Genomic DNA, 24,306 nt, shown 5'->3' on the forward strand with positions numbered 1-24,306 from the left:
TGGTGGGTACCATCAGGGCATTGCTGCGAACTCAGGAACATGGACATAATGCAGCTGCGAGAAGCACAGGCTTCATAATGGAGCAGTTGGCATGTCCTGCTGTGTCTGTGCTAGTATTTACCCTAAAATTTGGCCTCTCTGCTGTCATGCCAGCAGCTCTGCACAAGAACGGCCACCACCAGCACAAAGCAACAGGAGCACAGGGATAATGCAGTGACAGAGACAGTCAGACCCAAAGGCCACCTGGGCAGAGACAAACAACTGCCATTGCTACATTCAGAGACAAAAATCACTCCAAGGTTCAAAGCAGAATTAAGGCTGTTTGGTAGGACCTCGAGGCCTTCCAGGACAAGGAGTTACTCTGTGAGCATGTCGCTGGTGTCTGGCATCAGGCAGCATCTGCTCGTGCTACTCCCAAGGCAGCCCCCCAGGCTGGTTTATCCCAAGATCTCCCCCCAGCTCTGGCCCCCGGCAGCCCGGTGCATCCTCTCAGGGCTTACAGCTCTGGGGCTGGCCTGCAAGTGTCCCCTGCTGCTGGCAGGCAGGATTTGGGATTTCTGGGAAAGAACCAGACACAGCCACTATTAATGAACCACTGAAGTCAAAGTTCCCAACCTCAGGAAGTGCAAGGAGAAGGTGCAATGGGAGCAGGCTTCTCTGGAGCCAGAGCTGGACCCACTGCAGCCAGGAGCCAATTTTCTCTACTGAAACTCAGCTAATTAAGTCAAGGGTTCAAAAATCCTTCTGTTCAGCTTTCTGGGGCAGGGAACATCTGCTCACAGGGCATGTTGTCCCAGAAGACAAACAGTGCTCCTACCATTGGACAGACAGGTAATTAGACAATTAGCAGTCAGGCATTGATACTGATCCCAAACCTCCTTGCATTTTTCAGCCCCGACAGCAAAGTTCCTGGCAGTCTCCCAAGCTGCAAGGAGAAGAGAAAGCAGCTGGGACCAGCTTGCTCTGCCAAACAACCACCTCCAGCAATGCTATCTTGCTGCCATCTCTCCAAGGTGAATCACTTCCTTTCCTCCAGCCACTGTGATTTCCCCCAAGCAAATCTCAGTGGATTTTGAATTTCCTAAGTCACTTGGTGTGAACCATCTCCACTGCCACAAATACTTTTTTCCTGGCAGAGCAATGCAGAAATTTCCTAGTAGTAACCAGAATCAGTCTAATGACTAACAGGCCTCCCGGCCTTACTTGCTGGGGAAACTCAACGGAGGGCAAACCAGTCATGTTAAGAAGCTGCAGGGATGTGCAAGGAACCATCAGCTCAGGAGATAATCCCAGAGGTTTGTGGTGACAGAAAGGCCAGAAAATCACTGGAGAATCTGCAGAGAAGCGAAAGTCTCCTGGGGTGTTCTGGCACGTGGGGTGCCGTGATGTGCCGTGCCATCCCTGCATTGCTCAGCGCGGTAGGGCAGCCCCTGACCCTGTGCCCAGTGAGGCCTCCTGCATTGCACAGCATCCCGCAGCTGGACAATACCACCTCTGCCCTCGTCCTCACCCCAATCCCCTTCTAATCCCCCCAGGCAGCCTCCTTCGCACCCCCTCACCCCTCTTCCCCAGGCCCCCAGCGCTCGGGCGCTGCACGGTGCGCGGTGCACGGCGCTGCACGAAGCGGGAGCCCCGCGCCGCAGCCGCAGCCCCGTTCCCACGTTCCCACGCTCCGGCCGGGGAAGGTGCCTCTAGAGGGAGCTGAGCCCTGCCCGGTTCTCCGCGTTTGCATCTATGGTCTGGGGTTGGGTTTCTTTTTTTTTTTTTTTTTCCTTCTTCTTCTTTTTCCTCCTCCTCCCCGGCCCTGCTCGCTGCCTTCCCCCGCGCCGCTGCGCTCCGGCGAGGAGGCAGGAAGTAGGCGGCGGGGATGGAGCAGCTCGCCGGCGGGATGCACTAGCTCCCCGGGACGCCCCGGCCCGCCTGGTCCCCGCCGGGACGCGGTGAGTAGCGGGGACCCCCAGGCCCTCCCCCCCCCCGGGACGCCCTTCGCCGGGCCGGGGCTTCCGAGAGCCGCGGGGGGACGCAGGGCAGCCCCCGGGGTGCCAGCGGGCTCCGGGGCAGCGCAGGCGGGGCAGGAGGGGTGGGCTGAGCCGCAGGGCCGGATCCTGCACCGCCTGGGGTGGGCTTCACCCAGCCACACGCGCGCACAAGGTTAAAACGCGCAGCAGGACCTCACCGAGTGGCACTGAGGCGTTTGCAGTAGCTGGCTGCTGGGCCAACAGGTCTCACTCTGAGCTGGTTGTTGCCCCAAAGAGGGAATATTGCCTCTTCTAAAAAATATGGTCTCCAGGTGGGGTTTTTTTTTCCCCTTGTGAGGTCACACCCCAGCTGGCACCCCCATGCAAATGTGTAGGGGTTAGAGGTTCAGGGTGGACAGGATGGTTTGAATTGCCAGCGGGAAAAGCTGTGCCACGCTGAGGACCCTGGTGAGGTTTGTCTTGCTCTGCTCTGGGCTGGATCTTGGACACGGACATTGCACGTGTCACTTTGCAGAGACTTGTCTGCACAGTTTCCCGCCCAGCAGCCCTGGAGCCCAGTGGGTCGCGGGCGCGCAGGTTGTGGCATGACTCTGGCTGCGAGGTGCGAGTCGCCCGAGGTTTGCTGGCCAGCTGACCCTGATGTAATGCCCAGTGGCTGGGGGTAAATGCAAAACTGAGCAAACTCACTCGCTTGCTCTTCTAGTCCAGGCTGAGGAGAGCAGGGCCCATTCTGTACTATCCACCCAGGGATGGCAGCGGGGCCCAGGGGTCCTGTGGGATCTCTGTCTCAGAGAGGGCTAGATGCTGGGCACGCCAGGGCAGGCAGCCTTCTTGTCCCGTGTCTGCTTGCTTTGCATCCTGTGAGGGAATCACCCTCGCGCTCCAGTGCATGGGCCCGAGGCCAGGCCTGAATCGCCTTTCCCGGGGGATGCTCCGTGCATTTCCTGGCACAGGATCTTTGTAACATGTTGAGGGGTGACTTCAGAGCCCCGTCAGAAGAGCCAGGCTTATTCACAGGGGTTGCAGCTGCTCCTGCTTGTTCCTGCAGGTCCTCTCCCCTCCTGTAGCTTGAAAGTCTGCCTTCCTTCCTTGGCCAGTCCAACCCGTCTCCCCTGTGCCCAGGGTCGGGCACTTTCCTTTGGAGAAAAGCTTGAGGGAGGTGAAGTGAGGGGTATATCATGCGGACACACAGGAAATGTGCCAGAGACATTTAAGCAAAGGGGATGAGGGTGAAACAAAAAACAGTTGAGGCAAAGGTCCTTTTTATGAGGGACAGCAAAAGGCTCCAGGAAGGCTGATTCTTTGTGGCATGTGCTCATTAATAAAGATAAGACTCCTGTGCCATCTCAAAGGTGCTGCTAAATCCATATCCTAAGTGCTGCCTGCTGCTTTTAACCCTTGATGTCCTCCTGCAACCATGAAAAGTCAGGGTGGAGATGAGTCTTTCAGCAGCTGCTGAAAGTTAGACACTACTCCTAGTAACCCACTATGATACTGGGGACCTGCAGCTTCCCTCAGCCCTTCTCTTTAGCCCTGACTCAAGCGCTGGAGAGCCTTTACCTTCTGCAGCCTTGTGCTGTTTTTAAGTACATGGATGTCACATCCTCCTTCACACCCCTCCTTAACACCTGCCAGCTCTCTCCTGGCATGATATTCTGGTAACAAAGGGGGAATGGGGCAAATCAAAAGGGCACTGGGCTGTGAAGTGGGAGGAACTGGGGCAGCAGTGCTCTCGCTACCGCAGAGAATGGGGCTTTGACCCTCAACAGAAACTAGAAGTGATCCTGTCTTGGGAGTTCACTAGGCTTGCAAAAGTGGGAGTTTGGGGGGCCCTGGGGCAGCAGGGAGGTGCAGTCAGAACTCAGCCCGCTGTCACTGGGAACAGATCACGGGCTGGGAGTGTGCCAGGGACGTAGCTGCCAGGCCCAGGATGTGTGCTATGTGCAAAAGGCCTCAAGTGTCCCATGTTGCAACAGAAGAAAGCGCTGCAAGAAACTATATGGAGAAGGAAACTGAAAATGAAAGTTCCTCTTAAATGATGGCCACAGACGCAGCCTGCCACACTCACTTCCTAAGGGTTTGGCAGACTAAGCGTGAAGAATCACAAGTCAGCTGCTTTTCAGGAACAGGACTCCTGAGGGCCTATGCTCACCAGACACCCTTCAGATCCAACAGTCAGATCCACATCAGAAAGATTCCCTGTTATTTGTGGCTGAGGACTGGATCGGGGCAGGGGGTTGATGTTAAACAGAGTCAGCTGCATGTACAGATGAAACTGTAACAGCTCCAGAGGCAGTTCAGTTCTTTGGCTGGAAGTGTCCGCATCCTGCACCAGGCTAAGTGCAGTCGTACCGCAGTGTAACAGTATGAGGCAGGGTAGGCATTTGTACCACCTTGGTCACCCACTAACTTCAGAGAACTGCCCTAAGTCTGTTCTTGCTTCCCCTTGCAATTCATTGAGGCCTTGTTGAGCACTCTAAGAGGGCCTGGGGCTGGGGATGCTAGCGGGGGAAGTGAGGGAGGATTTCCTCTGTGGAGGAGGGGACAGGGGCACATGCATCCGGCCCAAATACTCACCGAGCTGTACTCAGTGTATTAATACTCACTCACTATGTTCCAGAACAGAGACTACTAGCAAGGAGAGAAGCTGCTCTGCAGGCTGGGTCTCTGCTGATCTGGGCAAGTGAAAGCCAGTTCTCCTTCCAGCTATACTCTCAGCCCCAGCTGCTGCTCCTCATCCTGTTTGCAGCTTTTCCTTGATGCCCTTGGGGATGGGGATGTTTGCTACTGGGGAGGAAAAGGGAAGTCCTGTCCTGGAAGGCCTGTAAGAAAGAACAGCACCTCCATCTGTTTGTTACTAGGGCTCAGATTCTTTGGATGCAGATATGCAAATAAATGGTGGTTTCCTAAGCCATCCTGATAAACTTTGCATTTCTAGCCCCCCATCCCCACCTTGACTGGAGACTATACTTCACACAGCTGTTTATGGTCTCAATTTGTTTTTTTCTTCTGAATAATCTTCAGTGTGGGATTATAAGCTTGGACCACGTGTTGTGCGCCTAATCTTGATGTAGGTGGTTATTTTCAGGTCATTACATAGGTCATTACCGCTTTTTGGCCTAGGATGTGATTTAAACTTTTGGGTGTCAGCGTGTCTTCATGAATTTAAAGGTGGTACAAATCAGAATAGGACTATAGAAGACCTGCCAGTTTAGCCCTGCAGAAAGTCTGACCCAGGAGCGGGTACTGGCATGTTAAACAGAAAGCTAGGAACTGCAGTGATCTCTTCTCTAACCCTGACGTTTAGTGTGGCCTCACTTCCTTCCCAGCAAAAAGCAGGGGATGATGTCAGTGTGACTAGCAGAGGGATAAAGCAGCTGAGGAATGCAATGAGAAGTTTGCAGAGGCCTAAAACCCAAGTCTGGATTTAGTATGCCTCTGAAGTCTGGGGACAGTTGGAACTCTGCGTTTGGTTCTCGTTTAATTTTCTTCTGAGTGGAGCTCAGAAGATGTGAAGAACAGGGAAAATTAGAACTTCTGGATATAAAAAATTAGAGAACTCATAAAAGTTGTGGAAAACAAGTAGGAGGTGCTTGAAAGGAGAAATCAGCACTGTCCCTGGGAGCGACACGAGGGAGCTGAGGCAACTCAGTGCGCTCACAGGTTGGTCTGCATTTGCCATGCTCAGAAGTGTTGTGACTGCAGATTGGGGGAGCTGCATTTTGCCCAGCTGCGGAGCCCCACAGCGCAGCTCCCGGACAGCTCTGCAGAAGTGCTGCCATCCAGGAGAGCCTTCCAGGTGCAGCTGGGGGTCTCAGAGCCTTTTGTGCTGTGCTTTTGCTTTCACCCCAGCGTTGAAGCCGCTGCAGATGATGCTGTTGTATAGGCTGAGTGAGAGCCAGCACAGTCCCCATGGGACTTGCTGAGCAGGCCAGAGGAAGGCTGGCAGGTTTCCAGTGAGAGTGGGAGATGGTGAAGTGGGGTAGGGAGTGGGCATATTTTCTGGCCTACTAGTGGCTGCAAAGATCTTACTGAGGAGGGTCCGGAAGTGGGGAGAAATTTAGCCAAGGAACTTGGTTTGGCCAGGAATCAGGGAGAGAGAGTGCAGGGAAGGGAGAAGCCAGGGCGCCTGCAGAGATAAAAGCAGGCAGCGCGTTTCTCCTCTGAGCCCTTGCCTTGGCCAAAGTGCTGGCCTGAGAGGTGCATGAAGGAGCAAGAGGCTTTGAGTCTCCAGTTCTCTCCTCCTGTGTCACTGCTGACTGGTCATAACCTGGTTCACTTACATTGTCTCTCACTGTTCCAGGTAAAGCTGTTACTCCCAAGCATCTCTCTGCAATGGCCTCAGGGAACGACGGTGACTCACCAGGCGCCCCTGTACGCTGGAACAGTGATGGGCGCAGACTGTCACAAGAGGTCAATTCAGGTAAAAAGTTTGCTGTGATATTCGCGGCCAGGGGAGGAAGCATTTTCAGTTGGTTCTCTTTTTCCTGCTGTTTATTTGAAAAGAACACTTTTTTTTTATACCTCTAGGGCCTTTTGCAAGACTAGGATAACAAGTCAGCTCAGGAAAGCTAGGCTGAATTGAACTCTGAGATCACATATGCCATGAGTTAACTGGTCTCAACCTGCTAGCTGTAATTGAGACTTGTCTTGCCTAAATGATTTCTGCTCAGGAGATGCTTGGCACTGGGTTAGTGCTGTGGCAGCTAAGGGGACTTGAAAGGCATGGAGAGAAGAGTGTGCAGGGAGCTGTTGAGGACTGAGGGATGCTGGCAACTCTCTGCATGGACAGGCTGAGGCAGGCACGGGGAGGTACAGAAGGGAACAGGGGTTTGGGTATGGGATGCGTTGCCCCAGCTGGTTGCCTGGTGTACAACAGGTGCTTGGTATCATTTACTTTCCCTTCCAAGATAGCCAAAGGTACATGTTGTTTAAAACACGCAGAAGAATACGCCTTGCTGAGCAGGGCCTGTTCTCAGACAGTTGGTTTCAGTCTTGCTGCATCAGCTGCTGGATAAACTCAGGTCTCCAGTGTGTCTTGGCACAGCAGCGATGAAAAGTTACGGATCAAGAAAAGCAAGAAGCAATACCTTCTGTTTCCCGTGAGCCCAGCAGACTGTGTAATTGCATTTCCCAGTAGTGGGTGAAACTGGGAACAGGGCCGAAAGAAACCTGGGAAAAACCTCAACTCCCGTTTCATCCCAAAATGATAAAATGCCACTGCACAGAGAGCTTTTAAGCATGGATGACTTCTTAACCTGTTTTGCAGGTGGACTTGTAAATAAGGCTGAGTCACTGCAGCTCTGTCAATACTGGAGATTAGAAGCTATACCTAACTGTTTATGCATTTGAGTTCAGATTCCGCTCGGAGCTGTTTTATTGGCCTGATTATGTTACTTGTGCTGTGGTATTGCCTAGACTGCTCTCCATCTAGGAGTACCATTTGTGCTGGATCCTGCATGAATACATCAGAGGAAAAAACATGTCCCTCCCTTACCCCAGTCTGTAAGGCCTGAAAATAAATAAATTAGAGCAGTTGTAGTTGTTTATATATGCTGATTTCCTGTAGAGGCCGATGAGATGCTGATGTGAAAAACAGTGAGAGGATCAGGCCCTAAACTCTAACCACACCGCTGCACAGTCGCACTTCCTGCACGTTTGCAAACACTTACTGGCAGCGCTGGCATCCCTCTGCTTTCCAAAATTCAAGGAGTCCGCCTGGAATTTGGAGGTGGGATCTCTGGGCACCTCTTGGACAGAAGCCGCATGGACTGCAGTGGAAGCAGAAATGTGCAGCTTCTACCAACATGTGCTATAGGATTACTGGGCGGAAGACAGCTTTCATCAACAGATACTGAGCCAGGTTTTCATTTAGGGCTCTATTTCTTTGTTTGTTTATCTTTGGATGCAGTAGGGAGTGAAGAGATTTATCTGCTACTCAAGGATTCATTCAAGTGTTGTTCTGAGCCCTTGTTCTGCCAGCTGTTACGTAGGGCATGAACAAGATGCTGCTGTTCCTGCCTAGGCTGGGTGGCAATTTGCACTTCTTCTGTTTTTAGAACATTATAGACAAAGGCAGAAGCTTCATACTCCTGGCGGTATGTGATGAAGAGGAGGAGCAACTTAGCCCATGGATAGTCATGCGAAGGGGAACAAACATTGCAGAAGGAGGGGTGGGAGGCTCAGCACCAAGAGTGCTTAACTGAGCTCAGGAAACAGGTTCATACTTCAGAAGAGTAACTCATTAACCTTCCCCTACTCCAGTTCTCATCTGTAAAACGGGGATGGTAGTGCTTCCCTGTTCAGACACATTGCCAGGGTACATGCACAGCTATGGGAACGGTCTGTGTTAAGTGCATCAAGGTTCAGATCTGTGGGCTGCAACTGAGCTCCCATGGCTGTCCTCACACTTGCAGGCCCTGTGAAAAGCAGCTCAGCTCCCATACATGAAGAGGGGCTAGTCCAAATGACTTTGCGTTTGCTTCATGCTAAAAGTGTGCACCAAGACAGTAACTATGGCTCAGCTGATGTGTGGGAACTTGTTAAAATGTTACTGAGTGTCAGGGCCATTGGACAGAACTAGACTCAGCTCTGGGCTGGAAAATCCTCCTAGTCTTCTCTTTGTTCTCTCCCTCCCGTTTCCCCCCCGCCCCTTTTTCTTTTGCTTTACCAGTGATGATAATATTGTTTCTGTGGTCATACTTAGCTCCTATATGGACCATGCTAGCTGCAATCCTAAAGCACTTTATGAAAGGCGTAAGTATTGCTATATCCATTTTTACTGCTAGGGAAATTGTGAGAGATTTGATGCAACTTTCTGCAAGGATGTCCAGCATGGTAAGAGTTGTGCATGGAAACCTAGCCATCCCAACTCCCAGTTTGCAGTTTTAAAGTGGCAGCTGTTTTCTTCCTCAGGTTATCTGGGCTTTCTCATTTGTCTGTCTGTTTGATACTCATGTAACATACCTAGTGAGGATTAAGGCTTGGTCCTTAGTTGTTTATCTTCCGCTCTGGACTTGATGTTGCATGTGAAGTGAAGTCATGAACTGATAAATAGTTGTTATGGGATGTTGATCACACGTCTTGAGTGGCTCCACGTCTTCATCTCCAAGACCACCTGTGAAACGAGTAAGAAAAATGTGACCTGCCTGTTTAAGTCTAGACTCTCACAGATTCTGTAGAGCAACCAAAAATATTCAAACGTGCTCTTCTCTCATCTGGTGCCTTTGCAGTTCCTATCCTTAGCACAACTAGGCATACAGTATTGGACTTCCCCATTGAACTGCATCTCCCATAGGTATGGCTGTGTGTGGTTCACAGAAAAAAACATAGTCATCCTTCTTATGGCTGTGCTGGGGAATTCCTGCTCTGGAATTGCTTTATGGCTCCTTTATCCTGGCCAGCGAAGGATGTTCCAAGAACATCTTTTCTGAAAGACCTGGTGGAGCAGAGGGAGGCACATTGCCAGAGCTGGGATGCCACCCATCTGTGGGCATCCCCTTGAGTGCTGGACGCAGCTTCCCTTTGCAGTCTGGTGGCTAAGCAAGCACTGGGGCTGCAAAGTACCAGAGCAAAACCGTGCTGCAGCCCCCAGTCCCCACTGCAAGTCTGTAATTCTGGGTGTGCTGGTGGGATGCCATTGAACACGTGTTTTCTCTGTCACTGAGCACTGCGGTGGCTTGCTGGTAGCAGAGGAGTAATAGAGAGAATCTGACTTTTTTGAAGAAGCCCCTTGGCAGTCAGGGATCTGTGCTCACACCTGTAACTGGAGGGGAAACATACACAAGAAAACAGCGTGTAGGGACATGAGTATTAAAGTAGGATCTGGACTAGAGACTCTCCCTTACTGATTGATGAAGTTCCATCTTAAAACCAAGGCGTTTGTCCAATAGCTCTGCTGGGAGGCTGCTTGAGACTCTCGCTCCTCTTTTGGGTGGGAAAGGTATTTTTTCCAAAGAGCAGAATACAAGGAGGGGCTTTGTGCTCTGCAGATGTCTCTGGGGAAGACAGTTTCTGATTTACCTGCCTAGAAGCTCTAATGGGGTGCAAGCTGTGCAGGATTACGCCAGCATGATGCACCATCAAGTTGATCAGCCTTTGGTCCTGGATGGCATTGCTAATGACAGGCGAAGGGTTTCACAGGGTGCTGCCTTGCTCACTGGAAGCAAACGCAAATCCATTCATGCAGCTGCTGCTCATCCCGCACTTGAATTACAACTAACATGAGGTGAAGCTGAGCTTCCCCTGGAGGCAGAACGTTCCAGAGACCGTTCCTGGTCCCCTGAACTGTCTTCTCCCTTTGGATACAGGTTGAAAGGCAGATCTTAATTGCCAAGATGTTTAAGATCTCAAGACATAGGAAATAGAGGCACTGGAAGCAAGGTATCTGAAACCCCTGGCCTGGTTCAAATCATGTTTAAACCTGTGTGAAGTCAAGAGCACCTCTCCTGGTGTCTTGGCATGTTGGGATTCTCTGGTGGCTTGTCCCCCTCAGAGCCGGTGGGTCTGTGAGCGCACAACCATCGCTGCCTCGGCACCCTGCAGGCTGCAAACAGATACACCTCTTAGTGTAGTTATTGCCTATCTCCTGAGCTCCAAAGGGATGCTGCCAGGTTACATTTGTCATTATTACAGTCTACAGCAGGGCTACTTAATTTAGTTGTAACAAGGTCTGATGGATATCTTTGCTGAGGCTTGCCAGTTTCTACCATAGTGCAGCTGCGCCCTGACAGATAGGAACAGTGAGAAATAAAGGATTTTGCACAGAAATGCAGATATTACCCAGACCTCGACCAGTCTCAAACACGCAATGTTATTTATGGTGTGAATCCAGGCAAGACACTGCTATTGGGAGTAGGTCTGGTTCAGATGCCGAGAGCATGCTGGGGAACGGAGCAGGTTCTCCCTTGCGAGGCAGGTGTTTCATCCCGTGCTGCAGCACCAAGCAGCCTGTGAGCACCTTAACGCCGCCCTGATGATCCCACACAGAGCACAAAGATGCCAACAGAGCTCCACTTTCCCCCACTCTGCTGTCGGCACTGGGAATCCACAAGGCAAATCTTGATCCAGAGCATCTTTCTTGGAGAGGGAGAGACTCAGAGATGGTACCAGTAGGTGCTGTGGGTTAGCATTTGGGGGAAAAAGATGTATATTCTCCTGTCCTTGTGTCACTAAAAATAACACCTGGGTTATCAAAAACAGGGATTTTTTTGTACTCGTTTCCTCTTTTGTTCTTGCAGTTTGTTTACTCCTCTGCCTCTCACTGAAACTGTGAGTCAGTCGGTTTCGTTTTCTGGCTCTCGGTGGAGCCTCACAGGCTCCACGTTTGGCTCCTCCATAAGGTGGGATTTGTTTACCGCCAAATAAACCTGTTCCTGCAAAACAGAAAAAAACAGTCCCCTGAAAACACAGCGTCCCAGGGCTTGTCATTTCCCTTCACCTTTATTTACACAACCTGAACTCTGTGTAACCTGACTCTCCGCAGGACAGGTCTGCTCCTGCAGCCCATCCGAGGCCAAGCCCATGTCCCTGGAGTCGTACACGGGCCATGTAGATGCGGCTATTCCGGAAAAACTCCACGGTGGCTGGCATGGCATGTTTTGGATACTTGCAGGGTTTTACGGGGCGATGTTGCCAGGACAGCTGTGTGCATGCTAGGCCAGATCTGCTTGGTCCAGCTCTGGGACATAGCTTGGACAGGAGCATCTCTGAGCTGGAAATGCAGTTTGCAGCTGCACAGCCAGTCTGGCTGGGGCTGCTGGTGCCAGTGGGTGGATATACTGGGATGCTAGGAAAGGGGCTTTAGTTGGGCTTGCTGAAATAAGCTGCACTGCTGTTAGAGTGCGATGCTGGTACAGATCTGCAGATATCTTTATACCAATGGAGCGATGTCAGCACAGCGCGTGTGCTAGCCAGCATTTCTGAAGCAATCGGTGTTTCTGCACCAGAAACGTTTCTGGACGAGGCCTGATCTCTGACTAGGCTGTACTGCAGTAATGGGTGCCTGGGATCAGGGCTTGCCGTGTGTTTTCAAGCCATAGCCATGTTACCAGCACACCTTGCAGGATGATCACCCAAAGCCATGGGGTCCGCAGGGCCGTGCACTTCCAACATTCCCATGAGTAGCTAGTTCATTTAAGGGGCCTAGGCCCAGTGCTTTGCACCCTGTTTAATGTCTGTGAAACATGAGGGCTACACCCTGTATGGGGATACCCTGTCAAAAGGGCAGGGCTGTGATATGTCCATGCTATTTCTGTCTTCTACAACTTTTGCACTGTGGATAAGAGACCAGGAAGAATTGCATTCATTTCCCAGTCCCAGAGCTGATTCACCGACTCCTGCGAGGTGACGTAGCCCGGCTGCCAACTGGTCAGGAGCCTTGGCTCTAGGCCAGGTTGCTCCTCGAGCCAGGCTGCGCTCCCTAGGACTGCAGTAACTGTGACCTCTAATCAAAATCGTCACATGACAGCCTAGGTACTTTCCCCAAGAACTAGGTAATGAGTTTGATAAGGTGTCTGTCACCATGGTACCTTAGGGACTGAAACACCTATCTGGGCCTTTCCCTTCCCTGTTGCAGAACACAGCGGTGCGGGCACAGGGGAAACGCTGACTGCTTGTCTGCGCTGGAGCGTTTGCCCTTGTGCCCTTCGCGTGCGGTTTCCAGACAGTCTCAGATTTGTTGACGCCAGATGCTGGTTCCTTCTGACTCGCTTCCTGCTTGTGCACGGAGCCAGGTCTGTTTTCGCGCGCTGTCAGAGCCGGGTTACATTACTGCACGGGCGCGTTCCCTCGCTGAACCCTGAATACCTGGCGTGCCAGCCTCAGTTGTTTATGAGAGCAAGGGGAGGAAGCCATGGCTCGCAGAAACAACCCCAGCCTCACCCACGACAGCCCCAGCTCGCCCCCTGCCCCGGTTGCAGCCTCGTACCTCCACGCGCTGCGCCCTGCCAGGGGCTTATTGCTTCCACTTATATTTGTTATCAAAGCAGGGGAGTTAGGTGTCCGCTCATGCAGAGCGGCGACAGGCGGGTGTGTTGGAGGAGGAGCGGGCACTCTGTCCAATCTCATCACCTGGCTGTTTATGTGCTTTCAAGGGGCTGGATGGAGAGTCACCTCTCTGGGGCTCACAGCTGACGAGCTATTTCAAAAGCTCGTGTCCTTTCTGTCCCTGCCATAGACCGTGCAGAAGTCACAGACCCGGCCCTGATACTGCTGCTGCCAGGCTGATGGGTGTATGTGAGACTGACAGTGTGTAATCGAATGAGTGAGATATCTTAAAATGACCAACGTAACTTCTGCTTGCCACATCATTGCTGATGGCGCGCAAGAATTCCCTGTGGGACTCACAGAGGCACGCTCATGGGAGATATTTAAAAAGAAGACCAGATTGTTAGGAAATATCCCATAGGAAACAACCCCACATTGTCTGCTGGGGAATGATGGGCTGCACTGGACTGAGCTTTGCCTCCAGTTTGTTTGGCTCTATGATTTCTGAAAATGTTTGTGCAGAGGTGTTCCCTTACCAAGAGGTGCTGTCACGTGGAAAGAGCTGCCAAGTGCAAGCATTTGAACATCTGGTTTGTTTTATGACAGTCCTAGGACTGTCTTGCCAAAAACGGATCTAAAATGTGGGCCTTTGCCCCTAAAAATCAAGATTAGCTCTCAAAAAGCTCAGTTTGAAGTCAGTTTATGTTGGATTCTGTTTGTTTTACCTTCCACTGTTCAAATGTTTAGAGCCATCATCCCCAAGCGTTGTTCTGCAACTGCAAGGGGAGAAATACTGGTAATCATAGCTGCAGTTCTTACGTGTCCTGGTGACTTCTGAAATGCCACCAAGCTGTGCAGCTGGGCCCTGGCAGAAGGGTCTTGCCAGCTGATGAGAGCTGCAACTGCCTGAAACGTGAGCACTCTTTGGGCGTTCATGCAGGGAGAGAGGGGCCGGGGGCAGGACGTGGGGTTGCACAGCAAGGGGAAGGATGCAGATCTCTCTGGGGAAGGGTGTGCGAAATTTGTGGGGATGGGAGGGGTCCTGTTGCCCTGCAGAGCGTGGGGAAGTCTAACAGCAGGTGCAGAGTCCAGCTGCAAGGATGCTGGGTGGGGGTAGCTTGCACTAGATTAGCTTGCCTCATTAGCCTGCAGAAGGAAGGCAGTAAAGGGAGAGGAGGACCACCAAGGATACATAGGGAGTTAAGAGCTGGTTAAGCAGAAGGCCAATGTTAGTATAAACAGCATAAATTTAGGCTGGACATGAAGGAATGGTCTCCTCCTGACCTGGAGAAGGGGTGGGGAGATAAGCTGCTCACTGGATGTTGCCCCTTGTCTGTCTCTCAGAAGACCAGGTGGCTGAGCAGACCGAGGAGGTGTTTCGGAGCTATGCCTTCTACCGCTACCAACAGGAGAGAGAAGAGAGAGGGGAGGAAGTGCCCATGGACCCAGAGATTGCGGAGATTCAGCAGGAGCCGAGCAGGTGAAACCCCGATACTGACTAAACCCTGTCCTGAGACAGGCTCTGTTATGGACCCATCCTTCCGTTCTGCTTACTGGCCTTGCTCTCTTATGCTGTCTCTTGGCAGCACGGGGAGCCTGGTGGGGAGACGCCTGGCCATCATTGGTGATGACATTAATGAGCGGTATGACGCGGAGTTTCGCTGCATGCTGAAATCCTTGCAGCCCACCAAGGAAAACGCCTATGAGTACTTCACCAGGATAGCCTCCAGGTAAGGCTGCCAGCTGCCTTGGTGCGGGCAGGACACCTTCTCCTATAAGAAGCGAGAAGGAAAAGTGAGACTGTGGGCAATGCACAAAGCAGTGTCCAGGTAGTCTGTTTAAAACCTTGCCACTCCCCAAAGCAGCCGCTCTCCAAACTCTGCCCCAGCACTCAGACTCTGCCTGTCAATTCAAGCTTCATCCCCTGCCCTTCGGTCAAGCTTCAAATAAGTTCACCATTACAGTTCTTGTGTTTTCTGCCTGTCTGCTCTTGCTCCTGCTGCTGCACACTGTTTGGACAGTCTTCACATGGAAATCATCTTGGCTGCATAGCAGCAGTCCTTGCACAAGTTGACTGGGGTCAGAAAGTTTGGGGGATATGGCTGGAAAATGTGGCTTTGCACATCAGTAGCCAAGTGAGAGTCCCATTTCTCATTCAGGGATAAAACCAAGCTTGGATGAAGACAGACCTGCTGCTGTTCCCACTGCTACCAGCTAGGAAGTCCTGATGATTCAGACTTTCCAGAGGCACACAGAAAACGTGGCTGTGGGGACATGGGGCAGTACTTGCTATCCTTGACACTATCTGCTAAGAACAGGATCAGACTAACTCAGGATGCAGTCTCACACAGACCTGCAGAGTCTGCAGCTGTCTAGCGTAGGCGATGCCTGCCCAGATTTCTCACCTGAAGCACAGCAACAGGCTGAAGACAAAGAGAGAAGTTTTGCCCTGCTCGTTTGAGGCATAGGCTTGGATCTGTGTCTTGAGCAGGTTCACACTGGTTCCATCAAGGAAGGTCAAACTATGCTCCAAGGGGTTTAATCCTCACCTCCATCTCTGTGTTTTGTCCATAGGGAAATTGAGACACGGTGAACATGAAATGGTTTGTCCAGGGTCACGAGGAAACCTCAGGCAGAGCTAGGAGAGAAACTTGCGTCTCTGGGTTCCCAGCGTGGCACCCTTGGCCCAAGTCCTCACTGCTCCTCTGAGCATGCCTGGCTCTGACCCAGACCCATCCCCGTGCACACTCTGCTCGGTGTATGTTGTCTAACTGCCTCTCTTCTGTCCTTTTCCTGCTCCCCTGTCCTTGGGAAGCCATGCTGCGCTGTTTTCACCGCTTTGCCACCCTGAGGCGGTTAACGCACCGCAAACAGGTAAATTAACCTCTGTCCCTCTCTTTGTGCCACCTGTTCCGTTGTTGTTCCTTCCCTGGGCTCTAACTTTCCTCTCCCTGCGTGACATGCACTTTGGTGACAGCTCCCCACATAGGCTCTGCCAAGAAGACAGTTCCCTTCAGCTTTGCAGACAGGAACAGCTGTGACAGGGCACCAGAGTAAAACATAGGGCCTGAGTCTAGTCTTTTTTTGTTGTTGTTCTTCTTTTTTGCCTTGCTGAAAAACAGGGAAAAAAAAAAACCTTCAAAAACTTGTCTAGCTAAACCTGTGCAAGACCTGCACCTGGTGATGCAGTTTGTGCCCATAGCAACCAGAACCCAATCCAGAGCAGTAGGTATCGACAAGGCATATTTGGGGGGCCCCCTGGCCCTTCCTGGAAGTGTCAGTCCAAAGCAAGATCAGGTTTCGGCCCTGGAGGGCTTTGTCTATGCTGGAAAAGGGAAGATCCTGTTCTAACACACTTGGGCCCTATATTTAAACTTCCTGACCTCTGAGTATGACTGCACAAGCAAGGGATGCTGTGGGACAGAGGGACTGTAGTTCCTGCTCCTGGTTGCACATGTAGCACCTCTGAATGTGCTGTAGTCTGCAGCCTGATGGCTTAAACTGGCACCAGTTCCAGCTTAACTTGTTTTAATACCCTGGCCCATGAAAACATGGGTAGCTCAGGAGATATTCCACAGGCAGTGGATGTGCCTTGCAGATTCAGGCAGGGACCTGATGGAAAGGCAGCATGGATGGGAGAGTGGCAGGACCACAAAAGCCACCCCAAAGCTTCTACTCTAGTGATTTGGAGACAGCAGCTGTATAGACTGGATTTGGAGATTTCCTTTTTCCTAGGATAGCTCTAACCTACCTAATTGAGGCTTGTGACAACAACAATTGGTTGTGATTGAGACTATGCTTGTTCTGCTCTGAAAGCACAGCCTGTTATTCGTGACCATGTGTTGCTTAGCCACAAAATCACTCCTTTGTCAGTGTGGCTTAAGGGCCAGTGCAGCATCCCAGGCCCTGCTTTGCAGCTAGTACTGCCCCGGAGCTGGCAGCCTGGGCAATGCAGGGATGGAGGGCCGAGGGAGGTCCAAGCCAGCTACGGCAAGGTATTCTTTCCAGACGTGTTACTTGAGCAGACCATCTCTTTGTTTCAGCTTGTTCGAGAGTGGCATTAACTGGGGCCGGGTGATTGCACTGCTGGGCTTTGGCTATCGCATGGCCATCCACGTCTATCAGCAAGGCATAACAGGTTTCCTCCGCCGGATCGCCCGCTACGTCGCGGTTTTCATGCTCCAGAACCGCATTGCCCGGTGGATCGCTCAGCAGGGAGGATGGGTGAGTGAGCTGGGGCACAGGCTGCCCCAGGGAAATTCAGGGGTGAGGAGAGTCAGCTGGTGAAAAGTGCAGACCAAGGACTATGGTAATGCTGGGGATGGTGGGATTACACTGATGTGAGCAGAGGAGAAACCTGGCCTAGGCAGAGCGCAGGTGCATTTAATGGATTTTCTGGTAACTCTCTTTTTTCCTGTCAGGTGGCTGCACTCGATCTGGACAATGTTTACATGAAGTATATGCTGGCAGTGGTGGCCCTGGTCATGGTGGGGCATTTAGTGGTACGACGCTTCTTCAGGCCCTGACTGACGTGGGGACAGAGGCTGGGGGGTCCAGCTAAGCTCTCTCTCAAATCTCCGCTCTTCAATAACGATGTCTCCCAAGAGGGGGGGGGATTCACAGAACCTCTGAGAGAGAGCAGCTTGGACCTGTGACCCTTCCACCACAGGGCCCAGGGTCTCTACCATTCACGGAGACACCACCAGGAGCTACGGAGAGAGGCAGCAAGGGGGGAAGTCTGACTTTGTCATCTGTTTTATGCCTCACTTAGCTGCTGAGGAAAGAGCATCTTTATGACACTCCTAGCATGTAGGAGTGTCAGGAGAACAGGTTCCTCCAGTGCAGAGACTGGAGGAATGAATGCGTTATGATAATGTTTGTGTGTATGTGTGTGTGTGCGTGTGTCTTGTCCACTCTGTGCTGTTCTTGAGAGCACTCCTTGGGGCAGGTGTAGAGCTGATACATTTGCTGATGGCTGTAGCCCAGGCCCTGCCTGCATTTGAAGAGGGTTTGCAGCTTTGGTTTCTGCAATTCTTGTTTGCAAGTCACCAGAGGGGCAAGCCAGCATCAGAAAACCTGTGAGGGGTTTACCTTTACCTTCCCTCTGCTCCTGAGCCCAAATACTTGAGCTTTCTCTTTTCCTCTTAACCAGCAACCCTGCCCCTTTTGAAAGAAACACGCTGACTACCTGTCGTCTGACAAATGATGGTAATATCTGGCAATGCTGGCAGGCAGGTGTTCCACAACCTGAACTTGAGACCTGCAGCTCTCCCATTGCTGACACAGGTACTGGGGCCACTGCCTGCTCCTCAGCCCTCCTGTGAGCTCAGAGGCTGCATGCAAGCAGGCCTAGGAAGCACCAGCAGGTTTCTAAACACTAAAAAGCTCTGGGGTGACTAACAGCCAGTGCAGGCAACACACCTTCCCTCCAGCAGACTGGTGTGCTGGCAAAAGAGCAGCCTGAGCAAGAACAGTTGGCCTCCCTTGCTCTCAGTGGCAGGCACTGGAATTACATCCAATCCCTCCATCAGCTCTGCCTTTAGCTGGGCTGGATGGTCCAGGCGTGCCCTGTTTAAGCTCAGGGCTGCAGTGTCTGAGCTGCACAGACAGCAGGGTGCAGCATGCGGCCCCTTCTGTGGATGGTTTCTTTGGCAAGTGACTTGACCTTGTCCTGGTCATGACTGATGCTTGAACATGACTTTTGGGGAGGGAGGGAAGCAGGCGCCCCTCTCTCATCCCAAATCTTTATGACTTTTGCAAAACAGGGGGAAGGTCCCAGTGTGAAACATGTGATTCAGCTCTGTCTATTCTTCTTACTCCAGGTGACTGTGTAAGGTTTGAAACTGTGACTAGCTCTGTCTAAGCCAAACTCACCCTATTCCTGCACCCCTGTGCTCCTAAAGCAGTTTAGCCAGCCAGGGGGACCTCCGAAGTAGGAAAGGAGCAGTGGCCCAATGCCTGGCCTCCTCTCCAAATGCAGACAGAGCACTTCTAACCTGGAACTGGGCAAATGGGACTAGTAGTAACATAACCCTAAACAGACTGAGCTCTCCTGCCTTTGGGGGCCTTGCCTGGTTTTTCTGCTGCAGAGTGGGCTGGATGACTGCAACTGACACTGCTCTATGACCATCTCCATGGCATGGGGATCACCAAGCCAGGGCAGAGCCAGTCCCACCTTGCCTGGTGACACCTGCTGCATGACTGCTGTAAGATCCCAAGGGCAAAGGTGGGGGGGGGGGATCTCAGAGATCTTGAGAGCAGCCCATCTGCCCCGCTGTAAAAAAGGCATTCCTGATAGACATTTGTCTAACCTATTTTTAAAAATCTCCAATATTGCCTCTGTATGTCACTGATTCCTACCTTAATCTTTACCTTCAGGCAGATTTTTCCTCAATGTCTATCCGTGGTTTCAGTTTAAACTTGTCCTATTACTGGGCTTGGATAGGACATGTAGTACAGCTTATTTCCTTTCTCTTTGCAGCTGCAGAGGCTTAGCAGGACCAGCCATAACTTTCTGTCATTTATCATGTCCCTCACATTCCTGCCCATTTTTAACATAAGACTAGCAAACTTTCCAGCCTTTTTCTGTACCAGGGTCTTTCTATGCTTATCTTTTTGACCCTGACTGTTTCTGCAGTATCCCTTTTCCCGGTGGAGTGCCCCAGACTGTGCTCACTAGAAAGGCATTAAAATATTTGCTCTAATATTCCTCTTCTATGTATCTCTTTGTTTCGGTTGCTTTCTTTGCTATACCTTTGTGCTGAGCAGCACAAATCTCCAGTGGATTGTCTGTGCCCAGGTTTTGCAGCTGGGCTGATACTTTTGAGTACTAAAGCATCCATCCACATATTTCACTTGTCCCCTTACAAGTGCATTACTTTGCATTTTTACAAGTGCATTACTTTGCATTTATCCACACACCCCTTCATTTATCATCATGCTGCCTATTCAGCTGTCTTTAACAGGTCTTGAGATTTCCCAGCTCTTCTCTGGTTTGAACTTGTCTAAGTAACTTAGTGTCACCTGTAGAGTTTCCCATCCCAACAGCTTACCTTCTGGTCCGGGTGAAAACACCACCAGATGGAGCCTTTTTGCCACAACAAAAGTGAACTGCTAGTTATTTTCCTTTTCTCTTAATCAGCCCCGTTATACACATGCCACTGTCCTCTAGGCTAGCTGTCGTCTCTGGCAGGACTTTGTCAGAAGCCTTTGGAAAGAGAAAAAAGAGAAGTACATCAGCGTGTCCTTTCATTCACTACTTTACTGACACACTCCAAGAACTCTAACGGTTTGGAGGGAACTTCTGCTCCCATGGAAAGCCATGCTGCTTGTAACTTACTGTCATCTTCCAGACAAGGTGTTTCACCTTGCCAACCAAATTCAGATGTAAGGCTAGCAGACTTTCAAAAAAATGGAAATTTTCCAGCTTTATGTTAAATGATCAAGCCCTGCTAAAGTCTATGATACCAGAATGAAGAAGGAAACTTTAAAAATAAGTGCTGTAACAAAGGAAAGGTTCCATTTGTACACATTTTCTCAGGGGATTTGCAGGGAGGGTTATCTCAGGACATCAGCATGTTGTCTTGCTCTGCTCACCTCTCCTAGCCTAAGTGGACAACCCTCCCTGGCACTGGTTTCCAAGTGGAGAAAAGCTTGAACTGGGAATGTGGTGACTAGTCTGTAGTACTGTGTCCTGTCACTGGATGGCAACAGCATTGCAGATATAGGCCACCCAGGTGCTGGCTCCCAGGGGCAGAGGGGTTGAACTCTCACCGAAGGAGCAAACCCTTGTGCAGGTCCCCCTCTTTGCCCAGATGACCTTGGTGCTCACCAGCTGTGGGCTCTACTGCTCCGACCCAGCTTGCACTGTGCTCTGACGCACAGCAAAGGGAGTATCACTGGGTTTGCATCTGACTGCTGTTTGGGAAAGTACCAAGTGCTCAGGAACAGGCTAAAGCAGGGTCTTCCCCTCTGGATTTGGTGGGCCCAAGGCAGACTAAGATGAGAAGGCCTGGCTCTCCCCAGAAGTTGATGATGTCAGAAGGAGTTGGTGAGCCCTTTCTAGAGAGCCACAAGGTGTATCTACCTCGAAGCCCCACTTGGCAGAGTTCAGGTAGGGGGCCTGGATGAGGTACGTTAGGCCATCTTGACTATATGCAGAAGGCTTTCACTTCTGGGAACGGAACCAGGCGTTCCTTTTACAAAAAAAAAAAGTGTTTCTGCTACAGAAATAAGAGCTCTAGATAAAACTAGGTTCTTAGAATAATCCCAGACTTTCCTCACAGGGATGGGATAAAGACCTGATCAACTATAATATTTTCATCCAACCTACACTTGGTTTAACCATCAACCTCATCACATATTGCACCTTGTACAAAAACTAGACCATCTGATGCACTGAATAGCAGGGCTCTCCTACTGTCACCTTCCTAGTCACTGTGGTGCTATTGGGGCATGGCTGCCCCTGGGGCTTTGGCTCGTTCCCCTGGCGAGCAAGGGAAACAGCAGCAGGCAACCCTCAACCGGAAAATGAGGGCAGGAGATGAGGAGAAGGCTCTGCCATGGTTGTTCGTGAGGAGAGGATAACCCCAGACGGTTCACAAAATCACTTAGGTTGGAAGGAAAGTGCACTCCCACTTAGAGCAAGGCTACCTAAATCACTAATGGGTCAGTGGACAGTTGCTGAACAGGCATGCCATTTTGCTAGGATCAGTGAGCAAGCTGGGGTTGTGTTTAAGGAAGGAGTGGCTCTCTGGGATGCTCACAGCTTAGCTGCACCCACTGGTACCAGCATCTCTGGGAAGGGAGAGGAACCAAAGGCTTGTGCTATTTCCCTTCTCTTCTTACTCCCAGAATCCATTACACGAGGTGGATTTGGCATCCCGGTGCCCAGCGAAGGCTGGGATGTGTCTGAGAAACAGCAGAGAGGGGTGCGGGTGGTTCCACTCTGCAGTTCTCTGCCCTGGAGGAGCTGTAAATGGATGCAAGTCAGGGCATCCCCACTCGAGGCCACATGCCCACACTGTTGCTTGTAGCTCTCTCTGCTGAGTCCCTACACATCAAGGACTGCAGGAAGAAAAAGAGGGGTTCCTGTCAGCTGAGGATTTCTCTGTGCCAGTGGCTACCCCAGGAGAGGTATAAAGGGAACAAAGTGCAGGGAGGTGTCCAGAAAACTGTTGGTTCAAGTAGAAGTGCATGTGATTTGAAGGGGATGGGGGGGGGGAATCTAATTCAGAAGGTTATAATCATTGCATAGAAGAGAGATGAGTGTCTGAAGGGTCTCATTTACTGAGCCTAGTTGAGGGCATTTTATACTCCCACTCTCTCCCAGCTCTTTCCTTCTGGATGGAGGAAGCTGCTTGAGCCAAGAGTTTGCTTGTCTGCCCCCTCCACCTCTTTATAGCCATTTCTCATGCTGTGAGACAAGAGCCAAGCCATCCCTGCCAAACACTGGGTGTACTGGAGCTCTGGCTGGCAGGGGCCAGCGCTGCCCAAGAGAGACCAGTCTCTTAGTGGTCAGGACTGGTGGCACCCTTCTGTGAAGCTCTGAGTGTGTGATAGGTTTTACATGTATACTTGAAGTCATACTGTCACTATTAATTCTGGTTCTGCCTTGCTTGTTGTCACAGTATGAAAGTCCATGGTGTTCCACACAGCTCATTCCCCAGCTCCTTTCTGTGCTCCTCCAGCAATCCCTTGTCTCACCCAGCCCTGCAGGAAGAGGACAGGGTACATGATGGAACAATAAACCATGCTTTGCATTGACTCCAGAGGGGAGGGACTGGTAAATGCCTTTCTTTTCCAGTAGGAGGAGGAGGAGAGGAAGGAAGTAGACCCCAGGTGGTCCCAGTGGTGATGAGGAAAAGGGGAATGAGCTCTGTCTGCAAGCCAGTCCTCCCCCTGTGCAAGCCATCTTTAAACAGCAGGCAAGGGGTCTGTGTGGAACACAGTGTGTTGCTTTTACCAGAAGAAAGTTTCTTTCACAAATATTCTGTTTTAAAATGATGTAATATATATATATATATTTGAGAATAAAAAGGTACATACAGTGCAAGCTTTTTGCCTGGCTGTGCTGAGGATTTTCTTCCAGGAGATATATCCCTTTGCATGGTGCCCTATAGTTAGCTCTTGGCTGCAGGATAAGTTCCCCTGCACAAATTTGAACGAGCTACTTAGTCTCAGCCTCAGTTTTCCCATTAGTATAGGGATACCTTCTTACACCTCTTCCAGCTGAAGAGCAAGATGGAGAGAGAAATTTGCTCTTGAACCTTGGCATGCCATCCCAGAGAGATAGTGCCCTGACAGCAGATGCTGCAGGAATGAAGAGGAGGCACCTGTGGAAATCTGCTGTCCCATCAGCTGCTCAACCTGCCCAGAAGTTAAGGATCTTATCTCTGATGCGTCCACCTCTCCCTGGCAGGAAGCAACAAGGACAGGAAATTGCAAAAGAAAAATCCATTACAGAGGCAGACAACAGGGTTCTCAACTGCCATATAAAATACTCCAGCAAAGGAAAAGGCCTGCGTTCTTATCAGAGACAAGTCCAACATACACAAGACAGGGAGGTGCTACTACCTTCCTGGATCGGAAGGATTAGAATGACAGCAATGCCTGCTGCTGTCTAACTGTTCTCACCAATTGCATAGAGAAGCCGCACTGCTAAGCCGAACTACAGCTGGCAAAGAGACGGGCAACTGGGGCTTTAGTACTTCTGCAATAGTCACTGTTTGCCCTAGACTGCCTTTCCCAAATACCAGACGAAATCTCTAGGCTGTGCTGCTTTTAACCCCTCTCTTTTCACATGCCAAAACAGTATACATGCCCATACCAAGCCATCCTACAAAGGACCTTGTTCTCTTTCCCACGCTACTCTCTATTGCTCAGAGACAAACTTTGCCATTTACCTGACTTTCACCACTTACAGGACCAGCCTGGATGCCAGCTTCCCCCAGTCCTTCCTACTGGGGATGCAGGGCCCCAGCAGTGTCCATAATGGGTGAGAGCAAGCAAGGGATGCTGGGGGGGGAGGGGGGGGGAAGAGTACAGGGACATGGTGCGCTAAAACCATTCCACAAGATGCAACAGGTAGGGCTGTGTGCCTTGTTAACGAGCACATGCCTCATGAACAAGTGCTAATACATCCCACCAGTGCTAACTGCCACCCAGTCATCCCAGGCTGCAGCCACTTCTGCTAATACCAGCCAGTCTCCGGAGTAGAACACATGGTGTTGCTACAGCTCCCACATTTAGGCTAGGAGGAACCTCCTCCTGGAGCACGAGTTTCTTAGTTGCTGGTTGTGATGAGAGGCACCGAGCTGATGAACACACAGCATCCTTCCAG

The 24,306-nt window shown here is 51.1% G+C and overlaps 1 protein-coding gene and 1 long non-coding RNA gene across 3 annotated transcripts; one reads left to right on the forward strand and one right to left on the reverse strand.

Moving 5' to 3' along the window:
* Nucleotides 1-1,772: 1,772 nt before the first annotated feature.
* BAK1 (BCL2 antagonist/killer 1) lies at nucleotides 1,773-23,023 on the forward strand. Of its 2 annotated transcripts, none has more exons than XM_068918031.1 (6): nucleotides 1,773-1,940; nucleotides 6,283-6,402; nucleotides 14,313-14,445; nucleotides 14,552-14,695; nucleotides 17,009-17,189; nucleotides 17,387-23,023. In XM_068918031.1, exons 2-6 carry the CDS (start codon nucleotides 6,315-6,317, stop codon nucleotides 17,489-17,491), a joined length of 651 nt encoding a protein of 216 aa, XP_068774132.1. In that variant the 5' UTR covers nucleotides 1,773-1,940; nucleotides 6,283-6,314; the 3' UTR covers nucleotides 17,492-23,023. The 2 variants fall into 2 exon arrangements, with proteins under 2 accessions (XP_068774132.1, XP_068774131.1); XM_068918030.1 differs by having other exon boundaries at nucleotides 1,774-1,940; nucleotides 14,310-14,445.
* Nucleotides 6,416-14,653, reverse strand: LOC138062095 (uncharacterized). Its single transcript, XR_011136109.1, has 3 exons — nucleotides 14,520-14,653; nucleotides 9,827-11,353; nucleotides 6,416-9,096 (listed from the first exon to the last, which is right to left on the reverse strand). It is a non-coding gene; the product is annotated as an uncharacterized lncRNA (long non-coding RNA).
* Nucleotides 23,024-24,306: the final 1,283 nt, after the last annotated feature.

Source organism: Struthio camelus, chromosome 24 (assembly GCF_040807025.1).
Source record: "Struthio camelus isolate bStrCam1 chromosome 24, bStrCam1.hap1, whole genome shotgun sequence".
NCBI classification, from domain to species: Eukaryota; Metazoa; Chordata; class Aves; order Struthioniformes; family Struthionidae; genus Struthio; species Struthio camelus.